The 18331-nt window shown below is 38.5% G+C and overlaps 1 protein-coding gene across 1 annotated transcript in view; it reads left to right on the forward strand.

Moving 5' to 3' along the window:
* Positions 1 to 1132: 1132 nt before the first annotated feature.
* The window catches only part of LOC117987893 (uncharacterized), a 51697-nt gene continuing 34498 nt past the window's right edge, over positions 1133 to 18331 (forward strand). Inside the window, exon 1 of the mRNA XM_069502612.1 lies at positions 1133 to 1288. Within this exon, the coding sequence (XP_069358713.1) occupies positions 1272 to 1288 (17 nt within the window). The 5' untranslated portion in view covers positions 1133 to 1271. The remainder of the gene's footprint in view (positions 1289 to 18331) is intronic.

An 18331-nucleotide genomic window follows, 5' to 3' on the forward strand; every position in this document is an offset into this window, starting at 1 on the left:
TACGTGACATGCTAGTTGTAAGCTTTCTCTGTACAGCCAAATCTTATAAGACTTCCTTCGTCCCCTTACTTATAAATTCCGGACGTAATGGCTGATCTACACGTCATAATGACAAGTTTTCACTAGGGGACTAGAGAAACCCCATTTTCCACTTACTCTATATTATTATGTGTTTAACTTATTACCTAATACTTCTTCTTATGTGCCTACTAGCTGATGCCCGCGTGGATTTAGCTATTTAAAAATCCCGTGGGAACCCTGTGATTTTCCGGGATAAAAAGTAACCCACTTAAAAAACGATAAAAATTAAAGTAAGTATAGGTAATGTCACTCTCCTGGTCTTTAAATATACCCATGCCAAATTACGTCGATCCGTTACTCCGTTGTGATGTGATTGAAGGACAATCCAATAAACCAACAGATTAAAAAAAGACACTTTCGCATTATAATATGGGTAGTTATAGGTACCTACCTAATATGAGTAGTAATTACATGTCTAAATTAGTCGGTAGTCAAGTATTGCTCACTTGCCAAAAACCTGACTATCATTGGAAGTTGTTAAATAAATAAATAAAAAAATAAAAAATAAAAAGTCTGTACCCATTGCCAACCTTAAATTAAGCATTAAATTTAGGTCTCCTTTCAGAGTAAGAAGGGTTTAGATCATAGTCCACCACGATGGCCAAGTGCGGACAGGCAGACTTCACACACCTTTGACAACATTATGCAGACCTCTTAGACATGCTGGTTTCATCACGATGTTTTCCTTAACCGTTAAATCAAGTGATATTAACTTAAAACGCATTTACTTAGAGGTGTGAGCCGGGACCTCTTGAATACGAGGCCGACTTTTTAACCACCAGGCTCTCACGCGCCATGACTCAAACAGCAAACTTTGTTCGTCAATTTTGCCTGATCGGTAACTAAACTTGCAACTTAAGACTGTGTAAAAAGGGCTTTAGGAGGGTGAGGGTGGCTACGTTAGCCACTTGTACTTAACGAAAAGTTTCCGTATTTCCGTTCCAAAAATGCAACGGTGTGCAGACCAATGCAACCTGTCAAAGACTCTTGTGACTGGAGTCAAGTCACAAGTTCAAGAGCAGCGGCACTAGCCGTTTAGTTTCAGAAAGGCCGTAGCTTTCGCGTCAGACGCACGCGAGTGTTGCATCGCGATCGAGTAGTGTGCATGCGTTTTAATTCGAATTTATTAAACGAGTGATTTTTTTCCCGCACTATAAGGTTTTTGCTGGCAGGTCGTCGGACAACCAGCCATGCAGAACTTCATAAGGTCAGTTGTGCAGGGCTGCCAATTAATACTTTTTTATTTGAAGTATTCTTTACAACTTTTTCAGTTGCAAAAAGTTTTTCAAAATCAACTGAGTGTTAGGTTTTTAACAGAGACTGGAAAATTTTATCAGTTACACATAGATTGGCATTGCTAAGGCTTAGTCACTGATAATATTATTTATACTTACTTAGTTTTTCCAGATAACTTTGAAAATTGAATCAGTAGAAAAGATTTAGTTGAGCTTTTATTTATTTCTCATACACACTTTCGTAACTCATTGAAATTGTCAAGGCCGAATAACAATTGACAGCCCTACTTAATTAAGCGTCGTGTAGCTATTTTGAATTCATTTAAAGGGTTTTAGCAGAAAACTTTTAACGCTATTTAGTTATAAATAGCGTTGCTATGCTTTGGTCATAATTTATGTGGAATTTTTATTGCACTTTGTACGTGTGTTTAACCCATATGGAGGAATTTATAGTTTGCGCAGTAACTGTGGTCCGCGACAAAACAATGGAATGGACCCGCGACGTTCAACTCCCATAAACATGCAGGTCTTGTGGGAAAATAGTAAGAAAGGCTATTAAAAATATTTATTGTGATTCGAAATAAAATGAGCTTTGACTTTTAAACTAATCTAAGTTCAAAATCATCTTTGCTTTGTGAAGTAACTATTAAGGTAGTCTGCAACTCTCTATATTTGTCGGTGTTGCTTTTTTTCACTTTGTCTGTTTTTCTCTAATTTTTTTTTACAACGCGTATAGTAAAAGGCTTCAAATTTAAATTTCACGGGTTTTTTTGATACAGAAAAGTCAAGAAACCTATTTTTTCGCCAGAAGTATTTCCCTTCGCCTTCCCCTTCAACTAAGGCTAAAATTTTGCAAATATAATGCAATGAGGTTTGAACCGTCAACCTTTCAGTTTTCAGCTTCTTGACTGTTGAGCTATACCGTTGAGGCTCTAATTTAAATTGACCTCAAATGTTCAGTGACATTTCTGTGACTACTTTTGTTAAGTACCTATTTATATTCGCTTAAAACATTTGCTTAAATCGTGATAGCCGGCTTACTTTCGGGGGATTCCGGGCACGCACCTCCAACTTTTCGGAGATTTATAATGTGGTTATCAGGAATGAGAGAGATCCGTAGGAGAACTAGGGTAACCGACATAGCTTAACGGGATGCGAAGCTGAAGTGGCAATGGGCAGAACACACTTCGTAAAACCGAATCAGAAGATTCGCTGGATTCAGGCGGCGCAAGACCTTGGCGTGTGACTGTGGACTGTGGAAGTCCCTACAAGAGACCTATGTCCAGCATTGGACGTCTATCGGTTGTTGATGATGATGATAATGTGGTTACTGGTTAGCCCAATGGTCTGTGGGCCATAACCGAACTAATATTAAAACCCAGCGAAAACTAATAAATAAAGATTCTCTAAAAATAAGACTAAAGAACAGTTACAGCACTTAGAGCTGTTATATGAATATGGTAATTTGAATAAAATATTACAGTCGTAATTTTCGTGATAGCCTGAGAATTGATTGGACGGAGGTGTGAAGGGAACGGGCTATATTCACTGGTCGAGTGGTGATTGCACGTCAGCTTGATTTATTAACTAGTGTAATACGGTAATATGGTGGATAATAGTTTAACCGGTAATCTATGGGAAAATTGTTTATAAGGGAGCGTTCGCACTGTGGTTTTAGTCATCTCTTTGCCAGTGCCTTGGAATGTATAGAGTTTAGAATTATTAGTTTTATTGCCAAAACGGTGAAATAGACTATCGTAGACCACTGATAGATAGATAGATAGATAGATAGATAGATAGATAGATAGATAGATAGATAGATAGATAGATAGATAGATAGATAGATAGATAGATAGATAGATAGATAGATAGATAGATAGATAGATAGATAGATAGACACCAAGTGATATAATACTCTACATGCTTAGTCAAAGACGTACAAGAAATATTTAGACAATTACATTTTTAGTAAATAAAACAATACTACTTAGATTATGTTTCGTTTCCGGGATGCAAACTTTCTCTGTATATATTATACTAGATCATGCCCGCGACTTCGTCCGCGTGGATTTAGGTTTTTAAAAATATCGTGTGAACTCTTTGCTTTTCCGGGATAAAAAGTTGCCTATGTCAATTTCCGGGACGCTAGCTATCTGTACCAAATTTCATACGGATGGGCTGGGCCTTTGATTGTACCGTGGGAACTCTTTGATTTTCCGGGATAAAAAGTAGCCTATGTCCGTTTCTGGGATGTAAGCTAACTCTGTACCAAATTTCATCAAAATCAGTTAAACTGTTGGGCCGTTAAAACTGTGGGCAGACGCATTTGTAATTTAGTAAGGAGTATATGGATGTAGGTATGGATTAAGATGCTATCATGTGAAAACAGAAATTCCACTCGAATGAAGTACACCAAGTAGTAAATAGCACGAATGTTTCAGTAGCGATGTGTATAAACAATAAATGAAGCCATACAAGTGAGAAAACGGTAGGTAATTGCTCTGCGTGTAATTCGATCAGATCGATAAAATAGATGAAACGCAACCAAACGTCGACTTTATTGAAACCGATCGCACATTAGAACCACAGCCCACATACTTATTGCGCATTTTGAATATGACCGCTTCAACTTATTAATACATCATCATCAACTCCCTGTCGCTTCACTACTAAGAACGGCAGGTTGATTCCGCAAAACCTGCATCAATCATCATTACAATCGCAATACGGTATTTGACTATTTAAAAATAAATTATTTCTCAGTGATTATTAAATAGAGTGTCTTCCAAAATACGTAAGGTCCACGTCCTTTATTAGTTTTATGTGTAATAACCATTTTAAGTTATCGATTAAATTAAAAAGGACATCAAATGATTGTGACGTCACTTACCACTAACACGTTATTTTATAGAACCTCGCATACTAAGCGCGCGTTTGATAAAAAGTTACTGATTTGAATAGTTGCCAAATACCGGATACTTGTGATCGGCTGAATTTATGGTATTCTTGTTGCAACAATGCATTGTAGCCAATAGTACGCGAGCATCAACCATTTAGAGGTGATTGCGATTGTGACCTTGTAGCTGTCAGTTTACCGCAATCGAGGTGCTAGCCTCTCAGAGTGAGCCGTTTAAAATGACGACTTAAAACTGTCACATTGGTTCAAAACTCAAAACTCAAATGTATAGACAGCCATATTTCTACTCTCGTAGGTATCTTCTGTCTTACTCATCAGCGAGAACTGTTTTATACGCCGAAAAATATGAACCTAATAGGTACATACTCGTATATCTATGATATAATTATTGATTGGTACTGAAAGATTTATATCATTCAAAGCTTACGGCTTTTGAGTTATGATTCTTACGCGGCTTGCATTAGTATGCGATCACTGTATAAGGTTAATAATGTAAACTGTATAGGTACAATCTAATGGAAACTGATCAGGCTAGGAAGTTGTAAACGTCTGGGAAACTTTGTCTTAAATATTTCATTCAAAGTTCTATCTAAGCAATGTTGTTCAAGAAAAGGGCGTCTAGAAAAGCTTTATATTTCAAAGTTTAAATAATCCTTTTCGTGCACTCTGTAACAATATTTATCTTATACATTACTAGGGGATGCCTAGGAGGAGGTTAATTTAGGTTTTTTAAAAATCCCGTGGGAACTCTTTGATTTTCGGTATTAAAAGTAGCCTATGTCCTTCCCCGGGATGTAAGCTAACTTTGTACAAAATCGGTTAAACTGTTGGGCCGTGAAAAGCTAGCAGACAGACAGACGGACAGACAGATACACTTTCGCATCTATAATATTAGTATGGAAGTATGGATTGACTCTAACTTTAAATAAAGAGCTTTACATAATTCTACCAATCTGCATTTGGCCAGTGTGGTGGACTGTGGCCTAAGCCCGTGTCGTTCTGAGAGGAAACCCGTACCTACTCAGTTGTGAGCCGGCGATGGATAGAGATAATGATCTATAATGACATGAGTGGGTATAATACCTAATGAAAAAAATGAAAAATGAAAGAAATGGGAAATGAAGAAAAAAAGATTTTTCTTTAATTATTTATTAGGCCACTTTCTGATTAGTAGGTAAGTAGTTATTTTTTTACAGTCTGGAAACTAACTGTTTACAAAAAAAACATTTCTATGTGACTATCCTGAAATTACTTTTTGAAACTTGACAGTTTTGTTAATAAAGTGGTGAGAGCTGTGCATTGTCTGGGATAAAAGTATATACTTATATCAACGGGTGCTTAGTAATTACAAGTCTGAATAGCATTTTTCCTTGTGTTATATTTATGTACCCGGTACCTACCTGTTATATTCTACATCTAAATATATAAAAGGAAAAGATTACTGAGAGACTGATCGACTGACTGATCTATTAACGCACAGCTCAAACTACTAGACGGATCGGGCTGAAATTTTTCATGCAGATAGCTATTATGACGTAGGCATCCGCTAAGAAAAGATTTTTGCAAATTCAACCCCTAAGGGGTGAAATAGGGGTTTGAAATTTTTGTAGTCCACGCGGACGAAGTCGCGAGCGTAAGCTAGTTTTAAATAAGTCTGATTTGTTGTTTAAATTATATTTAAAAACTTCACAGTGCAGATAGACCTTATATAAAGTGTAATTTAAACAACTTCCCTAAAATTAGGTGTCCAGACTAAAATAAAATTATATGATAAAGCTAGTAAAACCATTTTGGCCTTTAATAAAATGGAATAGAGACTATTTTCTTATGCAAAATTCAATAAGTAGAGCCCATTTGGCCAACCGTATAAGATCATTATCACTGTCTCGAACCCTTTCAGCGTATTATCCAAAAAGCAACGCAGCTAGCCCCATTCGAGGGGAGAAGCTACGCGCTACGATTCCCTCTTCTAAATTACCAGACCACTAGGTCAAACTCAGAACTCAGACATAGATTCAGATTTTCTGAACTGACTTGCTGGAAATAGTGTTATCCAATTGAACATTAAATGATGTAGCTCTAAGAAAATGCATTGTAACGACGCATTTTATTTTGACACAGTTTGTTAAAATAACAAAAACAAGCAAAACGTTCTCATTTATACTCACTACTTTACAGACGATCATGATAGGTCGTGGGTAACAACTCTACCAACACACGTTCTGAGATTATTAATGTACATAATATTATTACCTACTCACTTTATTGTTGAAAATATTATAAAAAACTTAAAGCTAGGCCTTAGAGTTAAAACGAGACTGATGATTCACACAAAAACATATTTTTTTCGTTTGAACCGAAGTAGAATTTATAGAGATCTATAGAGGGCACATTGACTCTGCTCAGACTTAAGATTGAGTTAAAACGAGACAGATTCATGTGAGAGATATACATCTGTCTCGTTTTAACTGTGTCTTAAGTCTAAGCAAAGTCAGAGTGCGCTCTATAAATCTCACCCTAAGTCAGAGCAAAGTCAAAGTAAGCACTATAAATCTCAGCCTATGTCTACTTCTGAGCGAGTTAATCGATGATAAAGTCCAATGTAATATTAAATTGCAGGCGCGTGTATTAAAATTGGAGTGTAACATTGTAATATTGAAGTGTAATGTTATAATGAACTTCGCATGGGTCTCGCCGTCCGGCAATTTGTTGGGTGCGGACTGTGGATTCGATTACAGACTTAGATAAGGCGTTTATGTACAATTTATAACAGCAATTTTGTTAATAGATTCGTGTCTTGTAAAGGTTTATGATTAATTTTGTAAAAAAGCTCGCTGGGTATTTTATTTCGTCTACACTTTTACTGTCATTTTAATTTTCGAGCACCTTTTCACTTTATCAATAACCTGCATAGTTTTAAATCTCTTGACTAGATACAATCTTAGAGGTGGTATGGGCTTTTAAAAACTATCAAATTACCTACTCCTTTCAATTCCGCGCATCTATTTCACTTAAAGGCCCCCATCCGTTAAACCGATTTCATGAAATCGGGTACAGACGTAGCTTGCATCCAGGAAATTGACATGGGCTACTTTTATCCCGGAAAATCAATGAGTTCCCACAAGATTTTTAAAAACCTAAATGGACACGGACGAAGTCGCGAGCATCATCTAGTTTTTAATATTTTCATAGCAGCCATTTTGAAATTCTTAATATTTATTATTATAGTGGCAATAGAAATACACATTATGTGAAAATTTTAGGTCTCTACCTATTATGGTTCACGAGATACAGCCCGCTGACTGACAGATAGACGGACGGACAGCGGAGTCCCTAAAATTATGATTACAGTTCTAAGATGATCATTAATCACAGTCTAATGATAAGGTCTAGTCCATTAATTGAAATTAAATATAATAAGTCCCTTTAACGTCTCTTCGGTTAACGTTAATCCTTAGCTCTCAATCCAATTATCGAGTAGGCCTGTTCCGCAGACCTGTCTCTACGAGTAGGCCCTATAAAGTGTCTCCATTGAACCGACGGTACGGTTATTTACTTATATTCTTTGAAATTCTTTGGCGGAGAACTACAACCGGCTTCGGGAATTCGCGCAACATTAACACAAGAGGCGAAGCAACACCGAGCGTACAGTTGCCACGTAGGAACCATACAAGAGCAGCAGCTGGTATCTCAACTGTGGTAGAAATGTCTAGCCTCTAAGAGCATAAGGGGCAACCCACCACCTCCCATGGCGCCACCAACCTCGCGATTATATGGGCCAAACGCGGGAGGGCGCCCGTTCGGTACTTGCTCAATGGCTCTTTCCCGGGGCGCATACTTGACTCCCTACAAGTCCTTTTCTTTCTGCTTCCTTGTCCCTATCGGTGACTATAAGAGGCAAGGAAGAGAGACAGTATAATTTGTTGGGAGTCAAGAAGACTCCCCGGGAAAACGCCAAGATCAAGTAGATACCGAACGGGCGCCCTTCAGCAAATCGGGCCATATAACCGAAAGGTTGGTGAAGGTTTGTTGATAAATGGGAGGTAGAGGGCTATCCCTGATTCTAACGAAAATCAGCGATCAATGCGGCAACCTGAACTTTGGTCATAGTAGTTCAAAATATAAAATAAGTCACAGGCTCACTTTTTCAAGCCATGATGTTCTACTTTACCTTCCGCGTATCTTTTCCTGTCTGATCACTTTATACTTTGGATAAATCTTCATACAATAAAAAGAAATGTCCTAATTCACTCATTGACTGACTCATCTCCGCCCAGCCAATAACAGTTTATTTGAATAAAAATATATTGTATTTTACATTCTAAAGGATAGTCTATTGACCACAGCTAATGAATATCCATGCGTTAGCGGCATATTGTCATACGATTACAAGACGTAGGTACCGTACGTATTACTTAGTCCAATGCGAACTTTCGTAGGTGGTAATATTTTATGAGTCTTGCAGCTTGCTGGATGTTAGCCAACTACCTCAGTGGATTGCAGGCTTTAAAAGCGCGCTCCTGAATAATAGATACGCTTGCAGATAACTTCCTTTTATTTCCGACATTTCCGGACGATTAAATGCTCATTCCAGACCGCTTATTATGTTGTTCCACTTTTTCCACATCATATTGTTTCAAATTATTATCAGTATTGTTTTGGAATGCCTTTTACGATTGTCAAAGAATGACACTCGCAACGCAAGTGTACGTCTAACAGTATTACTTATGTAAAGTGTTGTCCTTGTCCCGTTCGATATACGTATCTAAGCACTGTCGTTATCAATAGTTACTGTAGAGTAGATGAATAAATCTGTTCGGTTGTAGACTGTGAGTTATGTCAACCTTAGATCTCCAACCATATTGGTACAAAGGCTCCTAAAAGAAATCACTGTACCTAAGTGATAAAGATTTCATCCTCATAAATAATTGCCGTACCTATTAAAAATATAGTATTTCTAGGTATGCTATCTGTTCATAATATGATTGTTTATTCTTTGTGTTTACAGTTTTCACTTAGGTACTCTTTAAAATTATTACAAAGGTATGATATTCAGGAGACTTTCTTCCGGAGTTACTTTTCTTTTCATTGAAGATTTTTTTAACAAGTATCTTGAGATCCTCTTATTCTAATATTTTATTTGTTCTTCTTCGCGGACATTTGACAGACTAATAGCTGATATAGTTTTCGATCCTTGCGTATCTGAAAAAATATGTCATGTTTAAATTCTTAATAATTTTAATACCCTTGATTTTATTTTTGAATGCATTAGAGGTGCCGCCGCTTCTGATTCTTTAATTGATATCATCAGTGCAATTAAATAATTTTGCCGGCGCTTTTAACTCATTAAGGGAAGTGTGCGTGTGGGCCGGGATTCCGCGAACCCGGGATTGAGTCGCGTGATGTCCGGGACGCGGTGACTTGACGGGAATGGACATTAATAGCACTAACGGTTCTTGAGGGCTTTCTGATTTTATAATGTTCTACAGTCTCTGGTAAAATCATTTAAATTCGTTAAGTATTGCAATCGTGTGGACAGTGGATATAGCAAATAAGAGAACGAGTCGTTTGATATCCGGGACGCGTTGACTTGACACGGACATAAATGGTTCTGAGTGTTCACGAACGGTTGTTGAGTCTAGATCCCCAAGTGTATGACGTGGTTGGAATCCAGACTCTCTGGACTATAGGTTGAAAATAGTGCAATGAAATAATTACCAGCGCTTTTAGCTCATTAATGGAAGTGTCCTTGTATGTTAAGTATGTAAATATGAGGACAGTGGATATAGGTATCGCGATTAAGGGATTGAGTCGCGTGGTATCCGGGACGCGTTGACTTGACATGGACATAATTGGTTCTGAGTGTTCACGGACGGTTCTGTCCGGCAATGTCCTTAAGTGTATAACGATAGTGGAACCCAGCCTATAGTTTGAAATTAGTGCAATGGATAATATTGCCGGCGCTTTTAACTCATTAAGAGAAGCGTCCGTGTGGGCCGAGATTCCGTGAATCCGGGATTGACTCGCGTGATGTCCGGGATTCGATGACTAGGCGGACTTGGACATTAATAGCACTAACGGTTCTTGAGGGTTTAGGGTTTGTTCTACTGTGTAGCTAATTCTGTTGTGTAACATCTCTAAACTAATTAAAACTATATTCTAAACTAAAATTGTGACCAGTTTTTATTTAAATATGTTCGCGAATCTCAGGTAATTTATTTTGTACACATTTTCGGTGAGCAAAATCAATAAATTACAGTTCTATCGCTAATATTTACGAACTATCTTTAAAATCTGTATTTTAATATTCGACACACATTTTTATATTCTCCAAACCAATATTGAGTTAACGGTATAAACTATTCATTGGCAAATAAATGCAATTCAGTCCAATCTAAAACTGAAATCAATTTGCATTTTCGCATTTATCGATTTTGTATTGCAATCTTCACTATTTTATACTTTTTTTACGGTAGAAAAAATAGGTTTTCTTGAGAGACACGACAGACGGGCAGACAACCAGACAGACAACGAAGTGATCCTATAAGGGTTCTTTTTTTTCTTTTGAGGTACGGAACCCTAAACATATCTTACCTTAACATTATCATTTCAACCTATCGCTGGCTTACTAGGTACTAAGCACGTCTTCTCTCAGAATGAGAAGTGTTTAGGTCACACCACGCTGGCAAAATGCGGACTTCACACACCTTTGAGAACATTATAAGGAACTCTCAGACACGAATTTCTTTAAAACGTACATAAAGTAAGTAGGTATATTAACTCCGAAAAGTTAGAGGTGCGTCCCCGAGATCGAACCCCCAACGTCCCAACGGGAAGGCCGAAGTCTTAATAACTAGGCTAGCACCGCTGACCTGCCTATAGTTCATCAGCAGTAAAGACCTAAGGGCGGTTTCAGACTAGCGTTTTATACGCGCGTATGAGTTCGTTTTTGGAAGCGCATGCAGGCGCGTATAGGCGCGCCTTTTCGCACACGCTCAACTCGTACGAGCGTTGACGCGCTTCTAAGCTCGTATAAGCGCGAGCCGCGAGAGACACCTCCCCGCAACACCACCGGTTCGAGCAAACACGCCGAAATATGCCCCTATACGCGAGTCCGGTTTTTTGAAGCGCGTAATGTAGCGCGCGTGTAAGCGCGTATGCGGAAACGACCGTATACGCGCAAAAAAACACGCTAGTCTAAAACCGCCCTAAGAAACGAACGGGCACACAAACTTATTTTTGCATGTACTTACCTACTTACTCAGGTTTAAATAGCACGGAAGTGTGATGGGAAAGGATTACTTGAACCTATGTGTTCGTTAACGCTAACAGCATGCAGGAATTCCTTGCATACGTTTAGGTCGGTACGTGGAACCAAACGGATGCACGGATACGGTTCCTTTTGCTGTTCAATTAGAGAGATGAAGTTCTGCGAAACTTCTACCTCTTTATCCAGTAAGAGCCAATGACATTATTTTTTTACATGGGTGCCAGTGCCTTTAAAGAAAAAGTCACAGTACCTATACCTATACATAGGTATATCCTACTATATACACAAATCACGATTATTGAAAAATTGAAAAATTCGGTTGAGGAGTTGGAGTTCAAGCATAAAGTCGTTGCTTGGTACCTACAATATTAATTCACTACGAACACTTCCTGAATCTTGATAGCTTAGGCGGGCAGTAACCCTGCAGCATTAGGATTGAGGAGTTGGATCCAGAAATTTTTATGGGACCACCACCTAAACATCTTCTGTTGATTAAAAAAAAAATTTGCAAATCGGTCCAGAAACCTGAAAAAAATCGATGTACATACATTAAAAAAATGTCGGAAAAAAACGGGCCGAATTAAGAACCTCCTCCTATTTGAAAGTCGGTTAAAAACAACGAAAATGCTTACGTTGTGAAAATTATTTATTTAACACTAGATTGTTGTAATCTCGCTACCGAGATTAAGACAGTAGCGTGTAGTAACTAGTAGGTAATTAAATGTCTAATTGATCTACCATCAATGTAGATGGAGCTATTTAGATGCAGTTCGCGTTGCAAGATAAGCAAAATTAGACCTTTATAGTACAGATAGCGGGATCGCCATTAAGCAGTGGAACTTTCAACGGGAAATATATCTAGGTTTTGTTTATTAATATCCTATAGTCAGTTGGCGCGTTTTCTATTAGGCTTTGATCCCAGTCCTAATTCCTTACTGCCAATGAAGAGTTTACGATTATATTATATAGCTACATATAGATAGTTCAATCCACGAAGACGCGCCCCACTATTTTTCGTGCGGGGAAACCACGGGTTCGGGGAGTGATCTTTACCTAATTTATCTTCATGTGTGTGTGCCCACATCGCTGATCGGTGCGTTACGACTTACGATAGAACTCGCACCACAGATTAATAGAGGATAACTCACACTCTAATGTACACAGCACATTTGCATTGTAATCATAATCATAATCATTTCTTTATTTTGCTCAGATATGGTAGGTACATGTCTATTATTTACATGGGGTCTTAAAAGTTAGGTAATCAGTTACATATCCTGCCAAGCATGGCGTGCAAAATTATTTCTAAATTTTCTTCATAAATTATCTAATTTCATTAATAACCTATTGGGACAAAGAGTGGGGCGCGTCATCGTGGATTAAACTATCTAATTCTGTACAGTTACAGATAGATAAGAGGAGTTCAAAGCTTTTCAAGTTAACGCAAGTTTAGCGCGTTCCAAGCATAGTTTGGTTCTTATTTGAATAGTATCAAAGCTATGTGGGCTCAAATATTTGTGCGTAAATCTTTGAGCCCGTGTACCGTTAAAACTACACATTTTTACGGTTTGGCAGACCACATGTTCTTAGACGTGTCAACAAAATTTCATTGAGTTTGATTGGTTAATATTTAAATGTGAACTAAAAAAAAATACTCTTGATTTACTTAATAAGTTGTAATTTAAGTAAATGCATGCAATGTGCAGTGCACTGTACAACCGTCTAACAGGTATAATAACATAATCTGCAAATTAAAATTACTACAGTACGACGTACCACATTCTTCATAGATAATCCTCGATTTGCCTATGATATTAATCATGACATGTACGCTTAGGAACTACCTAATGGGTTAAAGGGATTAGATAAATTACTACAGTATTGGCTAGGCCAAACTCCTACTGGTGACTTTTATGTTAACCAATGCAAACGCTATCAAATCGCTTCCATACAAATCAACAATTTATTACAATCATGCAAATCAGGGCGCACGGTAGTGCTCCCGCCAAGACGAGCCAAACTATTGGACCGGGCATTACCTCCCTTTTCTGAAAGCGTTTCGTCGTATTTTCGAATCGTTTTAATTTTTTCAGAGTATTTGTAAACAAGATATTTATGTCACTGAGGAAGTTTCAGGGCAACGTTCGATAAAATTTTCATAGATGGCGCTAAATAACCCCACCACTAAAGATGAAAAATAATACCTGTATCTATATGAGCATTATCATTGAAACTTGTCACGTTATCGCGCTATGTCGGCACTTCTTTCTCACCTGCGAGCCCTTTGTGCGAACAGCTCGATCACAGTTTCCTTTAGAGATTGATTGATGTGTTGTTCCGAGTAAACTCAAGCGGTGGTCTTCGGCGCATAAAGATCGATCCTATTTGTCGTCACAGTTAGCGCTTCACGGCTTTTTGCTTTTCATACCTAATTTAGTTTGAGGAATGCACTTATGTTATACATTTTCATAAATACATTCCATTTCGTATAGATTCTTGTTATACGACTTACGCGTTTTATCTGCGTCTTGAATCTTGATAGTTATTTTTGAATTGGTCATGCAACCCGTCGACATTTAGGTACATACTTACTTTAATTATTAAAGTTCACCTAAAGAATACATTCTCACACGTAAAATATCTATTATAATTTCATACGCATCTTGAGACTCGAGTGTAATTATTTAAGTACACGAGAATTGTATCATTGTTATGTTTGGAGAAAGGAGAAAAGGACAAGCTTCGTTCTTAAATGCCTACCTGCAGACCTTTATTAAAGAATACTAACTTATCTACTTGTGATATTACGACGTAAAGAATCTCGGATCCCCTACGCCCCGCAACTTATGAGTACGCCTAGTAGTATATTATGTAAAGCATTCTCCTTGTCCCGCTCGATTTAGATATAGCGCTGTCTTTGTAAAAATAAATAGTGGACGATAAAATCTTTTCGCTTGTATGAAGAGTCGGGGGTGTGGGCCGTGTGCCTATACCATCATCATAAATCAAAATCCTTTTATAAACGTTAACTTTAAGCGAAGAACGAACAGATCAAAATGAAAACGCCAATCTGTCAACAAAATGCCATTTGTATTCTATTTAATCTTTCCGATTACAGACTCGTTACAGTACAGCTGACAGAAAATGGATTTTATTTAGTCCTACGAGACTCTCTCTCTCTCCGGTCGTTCCTTCATTGCTGAAGCTCGTGGTCCTGGCAAACTGCCCTCGAATGGATTATCTGTTTCCACCGGCTTCTGTTGGTGGCCATTTTAACAATGTGATAAAATCCACACCTGCTGGACTCCTTTAAATAGCTCGTCGGACCATCTAGCGTGAGCGGCCTCTCGCTCTTTTGCCCTCAGTGTTACCCGTGACTCTAGATCATGGTAAAAGCTCTGTCTGAAACATACAATTCACGGACAGGACAGTTTGTACAACAGATCCAATGACGGTTCGCTTAGTCAAAAACTCCCATAAGAGGATGCACCTATCTTAAAATATTTCGGAATAATAAGGAATTTCTATTGAACGTCCTTGTATAGAAAGCTCGATGTCAACTGTTGATTCATGATAACATGTTGGGTAAAGGCTTGGGCATATACAGCGTGTGATGACTGCGACATGCGACTGCAACCTACCACGACCTATCCAACGCTATTAAAGCCTCAATAGCTCAACCGGTAAAGGAGTGGACTGAAAACCGAAAGGTCGACGGTTCAAACCCCGCCCGTTGCACTATTGTCGTACAGTCCTAGCACAAGCTTGACGCTTAGTTGGAGAGGAAAGGGGAATATTAGTCATTCAACATGGCTAATATTCTTTTTTTTTTTTTTTAAACGCTATTGGTTCTTAGAATTTTTTTTAAGTGCATCTGTGAATGGAAAAAAATTCAAGCCATGTCAGCTATCAAAAGTCTCCGATCATCATGTCGGAGGAAAAAATAGAGGACATATTAATAAATTAGCTTACGCCCGCGACTTCGTCCGCATGGATTGGAGGTTGAATTTTTAAAAATCCTTTCTTAGCGGATGTCTACGTCATAATAGCTATCTGCATTCCAAATTTCAGCCCGATCCGTCCAGTAGTTTGAGCTGTACGGAATAGTTCTATGCTTCGTCGTTCACTGGTTGCACAATTATTTCATTAGTCTGCGACAGGTTGAAATGACAATCGGGGTATGAGGCGGGGAGACACCCCTCGCACCCGCACGTAACCCGCGCTTGCCCACACCACACGGCCTGGGCGGATGTGCGGGGCATTCCCTCCCCGATTGCCATCTCGACTGTCGCGTACTATACACATAAATACATAATATATTCAAAAGCACTTGTAAAAGTTTATAGGAATAAAAATATATTATATTCTATTCTATACAACCGATCGAAGCCTTACTACTACCACGTTAGTAACAGCACCGTTACAGCCGTCCTAGTGTTTGCTGGTAGTCGATGTGGGTCACAATTCAATATTTATTGCACCGTCTATGGAAGAGGCATGTGCTGTCGAGTGTTTATCTATTGGTTTTCCTTGTTTGTCGTATTTTACACAAAAACCACATGTCTAGCTTTGTGCCGTAGATATATCTCTTAGTAAAGATCTATTGATTTTAAAATGATAGAAATGTTTTTTTATTCATTAAAGGCACACGCCTGATCACAATCACACCTGATGGAAATAGTTAAAGACCTGGAGAGTGACATAGGCTACTTTTTATCCCGGGAAATCAACGAGTTCCCACGGGATTTTTAAAAAACCAAATCCACGCGTACGAAGTCGTGGGCATTAGCGGGCAGTTTATAAGTTCACACTTATAAACATAATACCATCATTCCAAGTAACTGGAAAAAATGGTCAACGAACTTTAAGTTCATTCATAAACTAAATGACACTTCACATGATGACGCAGATGACGACAAAACTAATTAAGTCTTATCTTATTTCATTATATTTCATTATAAATATTAATTAGGTAATTCCGCTATAAAAAATATTAAATAGGCAATTCGAATTCTAGTACCTACACTAAAATTAGACTTTATGACGTGTAGCCTTCATTGAAGAACTAGATGATGCCCGCGACTTCGTCGGCGTGGATTTAGGTTTTTAAAAAACTATCTCTGACCAAAATCGGTTGAACGGAAGGGCCGTGAAAGGCTAGCATGACAGACAGACAGACACACTTTCGCATTTATAATATTAGTATTAGTTAGTATAGTATGAACTAGTTGACCCGCCACGGTTTCGTATGGGGTTTATTGGAGCTCTTCGGGTTCGTGTTTTTCAGGATAAGAACTATCCTATACATTAACCTTTTTTTTTTTTTTTATTTAGATACAAGTTAGCCCTTGACTGCAATCTCACCTGATGGTAAGTGACGATGCAGTCTAAGGTGGGAGCGGGCTAACCTGGAAGGAGTATGGCAGTTTTTATTAAACCCATACACCTTTGGTTTCTACACGCCATCGTACCGGAACGCTAAATCGCTTGGCGGCACGGAATTGCCGCTAGGGTGGTAACTAGCCACGGCCGAGGCCTCCCACCAGACCAGACCAGAAATTTAGAAATTATAAAATTCCAAATCCCTGCCGGGAATCGAACCCGGGACGTCCCTCTAATAAGACCACAGCGCTTACCACTGCGCCAGGGAGGTTGTCAAACCTGGAGTATATTAGCTATAAGTGTGCCATGTAGTATTCAAATTCGTACAGTATTTTCAGGCAGATAAGCAATTTATGTGTTTTCTCTGTACTTAGTAATTTTTGTGGTGTACAGTAAAAGTATATTCAGTAATTCATGTACTGATAGAGCACCCTAGGCAAGCACCTCGTAGGCGCCCCTCTAATTGCTTAACAGCCATATTAAAAAATTTACTAACTTCGAAAGAACGAGGAATCGTCTCATTGCATAGCTGGTAGTTAGTGATTAATGATTATATTTATGTTTATTTTAGCCTAGTGGTTAGGACGTCCGCCTTCCAATCGAAGGTCGGGGGTTCGATCCCGGGCACGCACCTCTAACTTTCCGGAGTTATGTGCGTTTTTAAGTAATTAAAATATCACTTGCTTTAACGGTGAAGGAAAACATCGTGAGGAAACCTGCATGCCTGAGAGTTTTCCATAATGTTCTCAAAGGTGTGTGAAGTCTGCCAATCCGCACTTGGCCAGCGTGGTAGACTATGGCCAAAAACCCTTCTCACTCTGAGAGGAGACCTGTGCTCTGTAGTGAGCCGGTGATGGGTTGATCATGATTATATTTATTTAGGTATGTGAAAGAGTGAAGAACGTGACGTCATGACACTTTGCTATATTAAAGAAGAGGCAGTTTCGAATTAAGTAGGCTGGAACTCTATATGATCACCTGCGCCCCTTCGTAACCTCGCGCCCCTAGGCACGTGCCTAGTTTGCCTTAGGGATAATCCGCCTCTGGATACAATGGAAAGCTACGAAATAAAACTATGTTTATTTGAGCACCCTTTAAATTGCGCTTTACTGTAGAACTGAATACATTGTTGTTAATGCCTACATGAGTTCAAACTGTTCTTTGAACAACGCCTCAGAGGTGATAAGTACTACTAAGAAAAGCCTAGAACCTAAAACGAAACAAAGACGTGTTATTGGCTATTTCCCAACGGGACTTAGGTCTTTACTACCTAAAATGTTTATCGCTAAGTTGAACTTTATAGGTTTTTTTTTCATTACAGCAGTAGGTAAGAGGTAGTAAGCTTACAAGACTACTGTACCTCTTACTGTACCCGTAGTGTGCCCGTAGTACAAGATTTTACGTCTCACCAAACCAAACCAAATTCGAGAGTCGAAATACTTCCGC

The sequence above is a fragment of the Maniola hyperantus genome, chromosome 13 (genome assembly GCF_902806685.2).
Source record: "Maniola hyperantus chromosome 13, iAphHyp1.2, whole genome shotgun sequence".
Classification (NCBI taxonomy): Eukaryota; Metazoa; Arthropoda; class Insecta; order Lepidoptera; family Nymphalidae; genus Maniola; species Maniola hyperantus.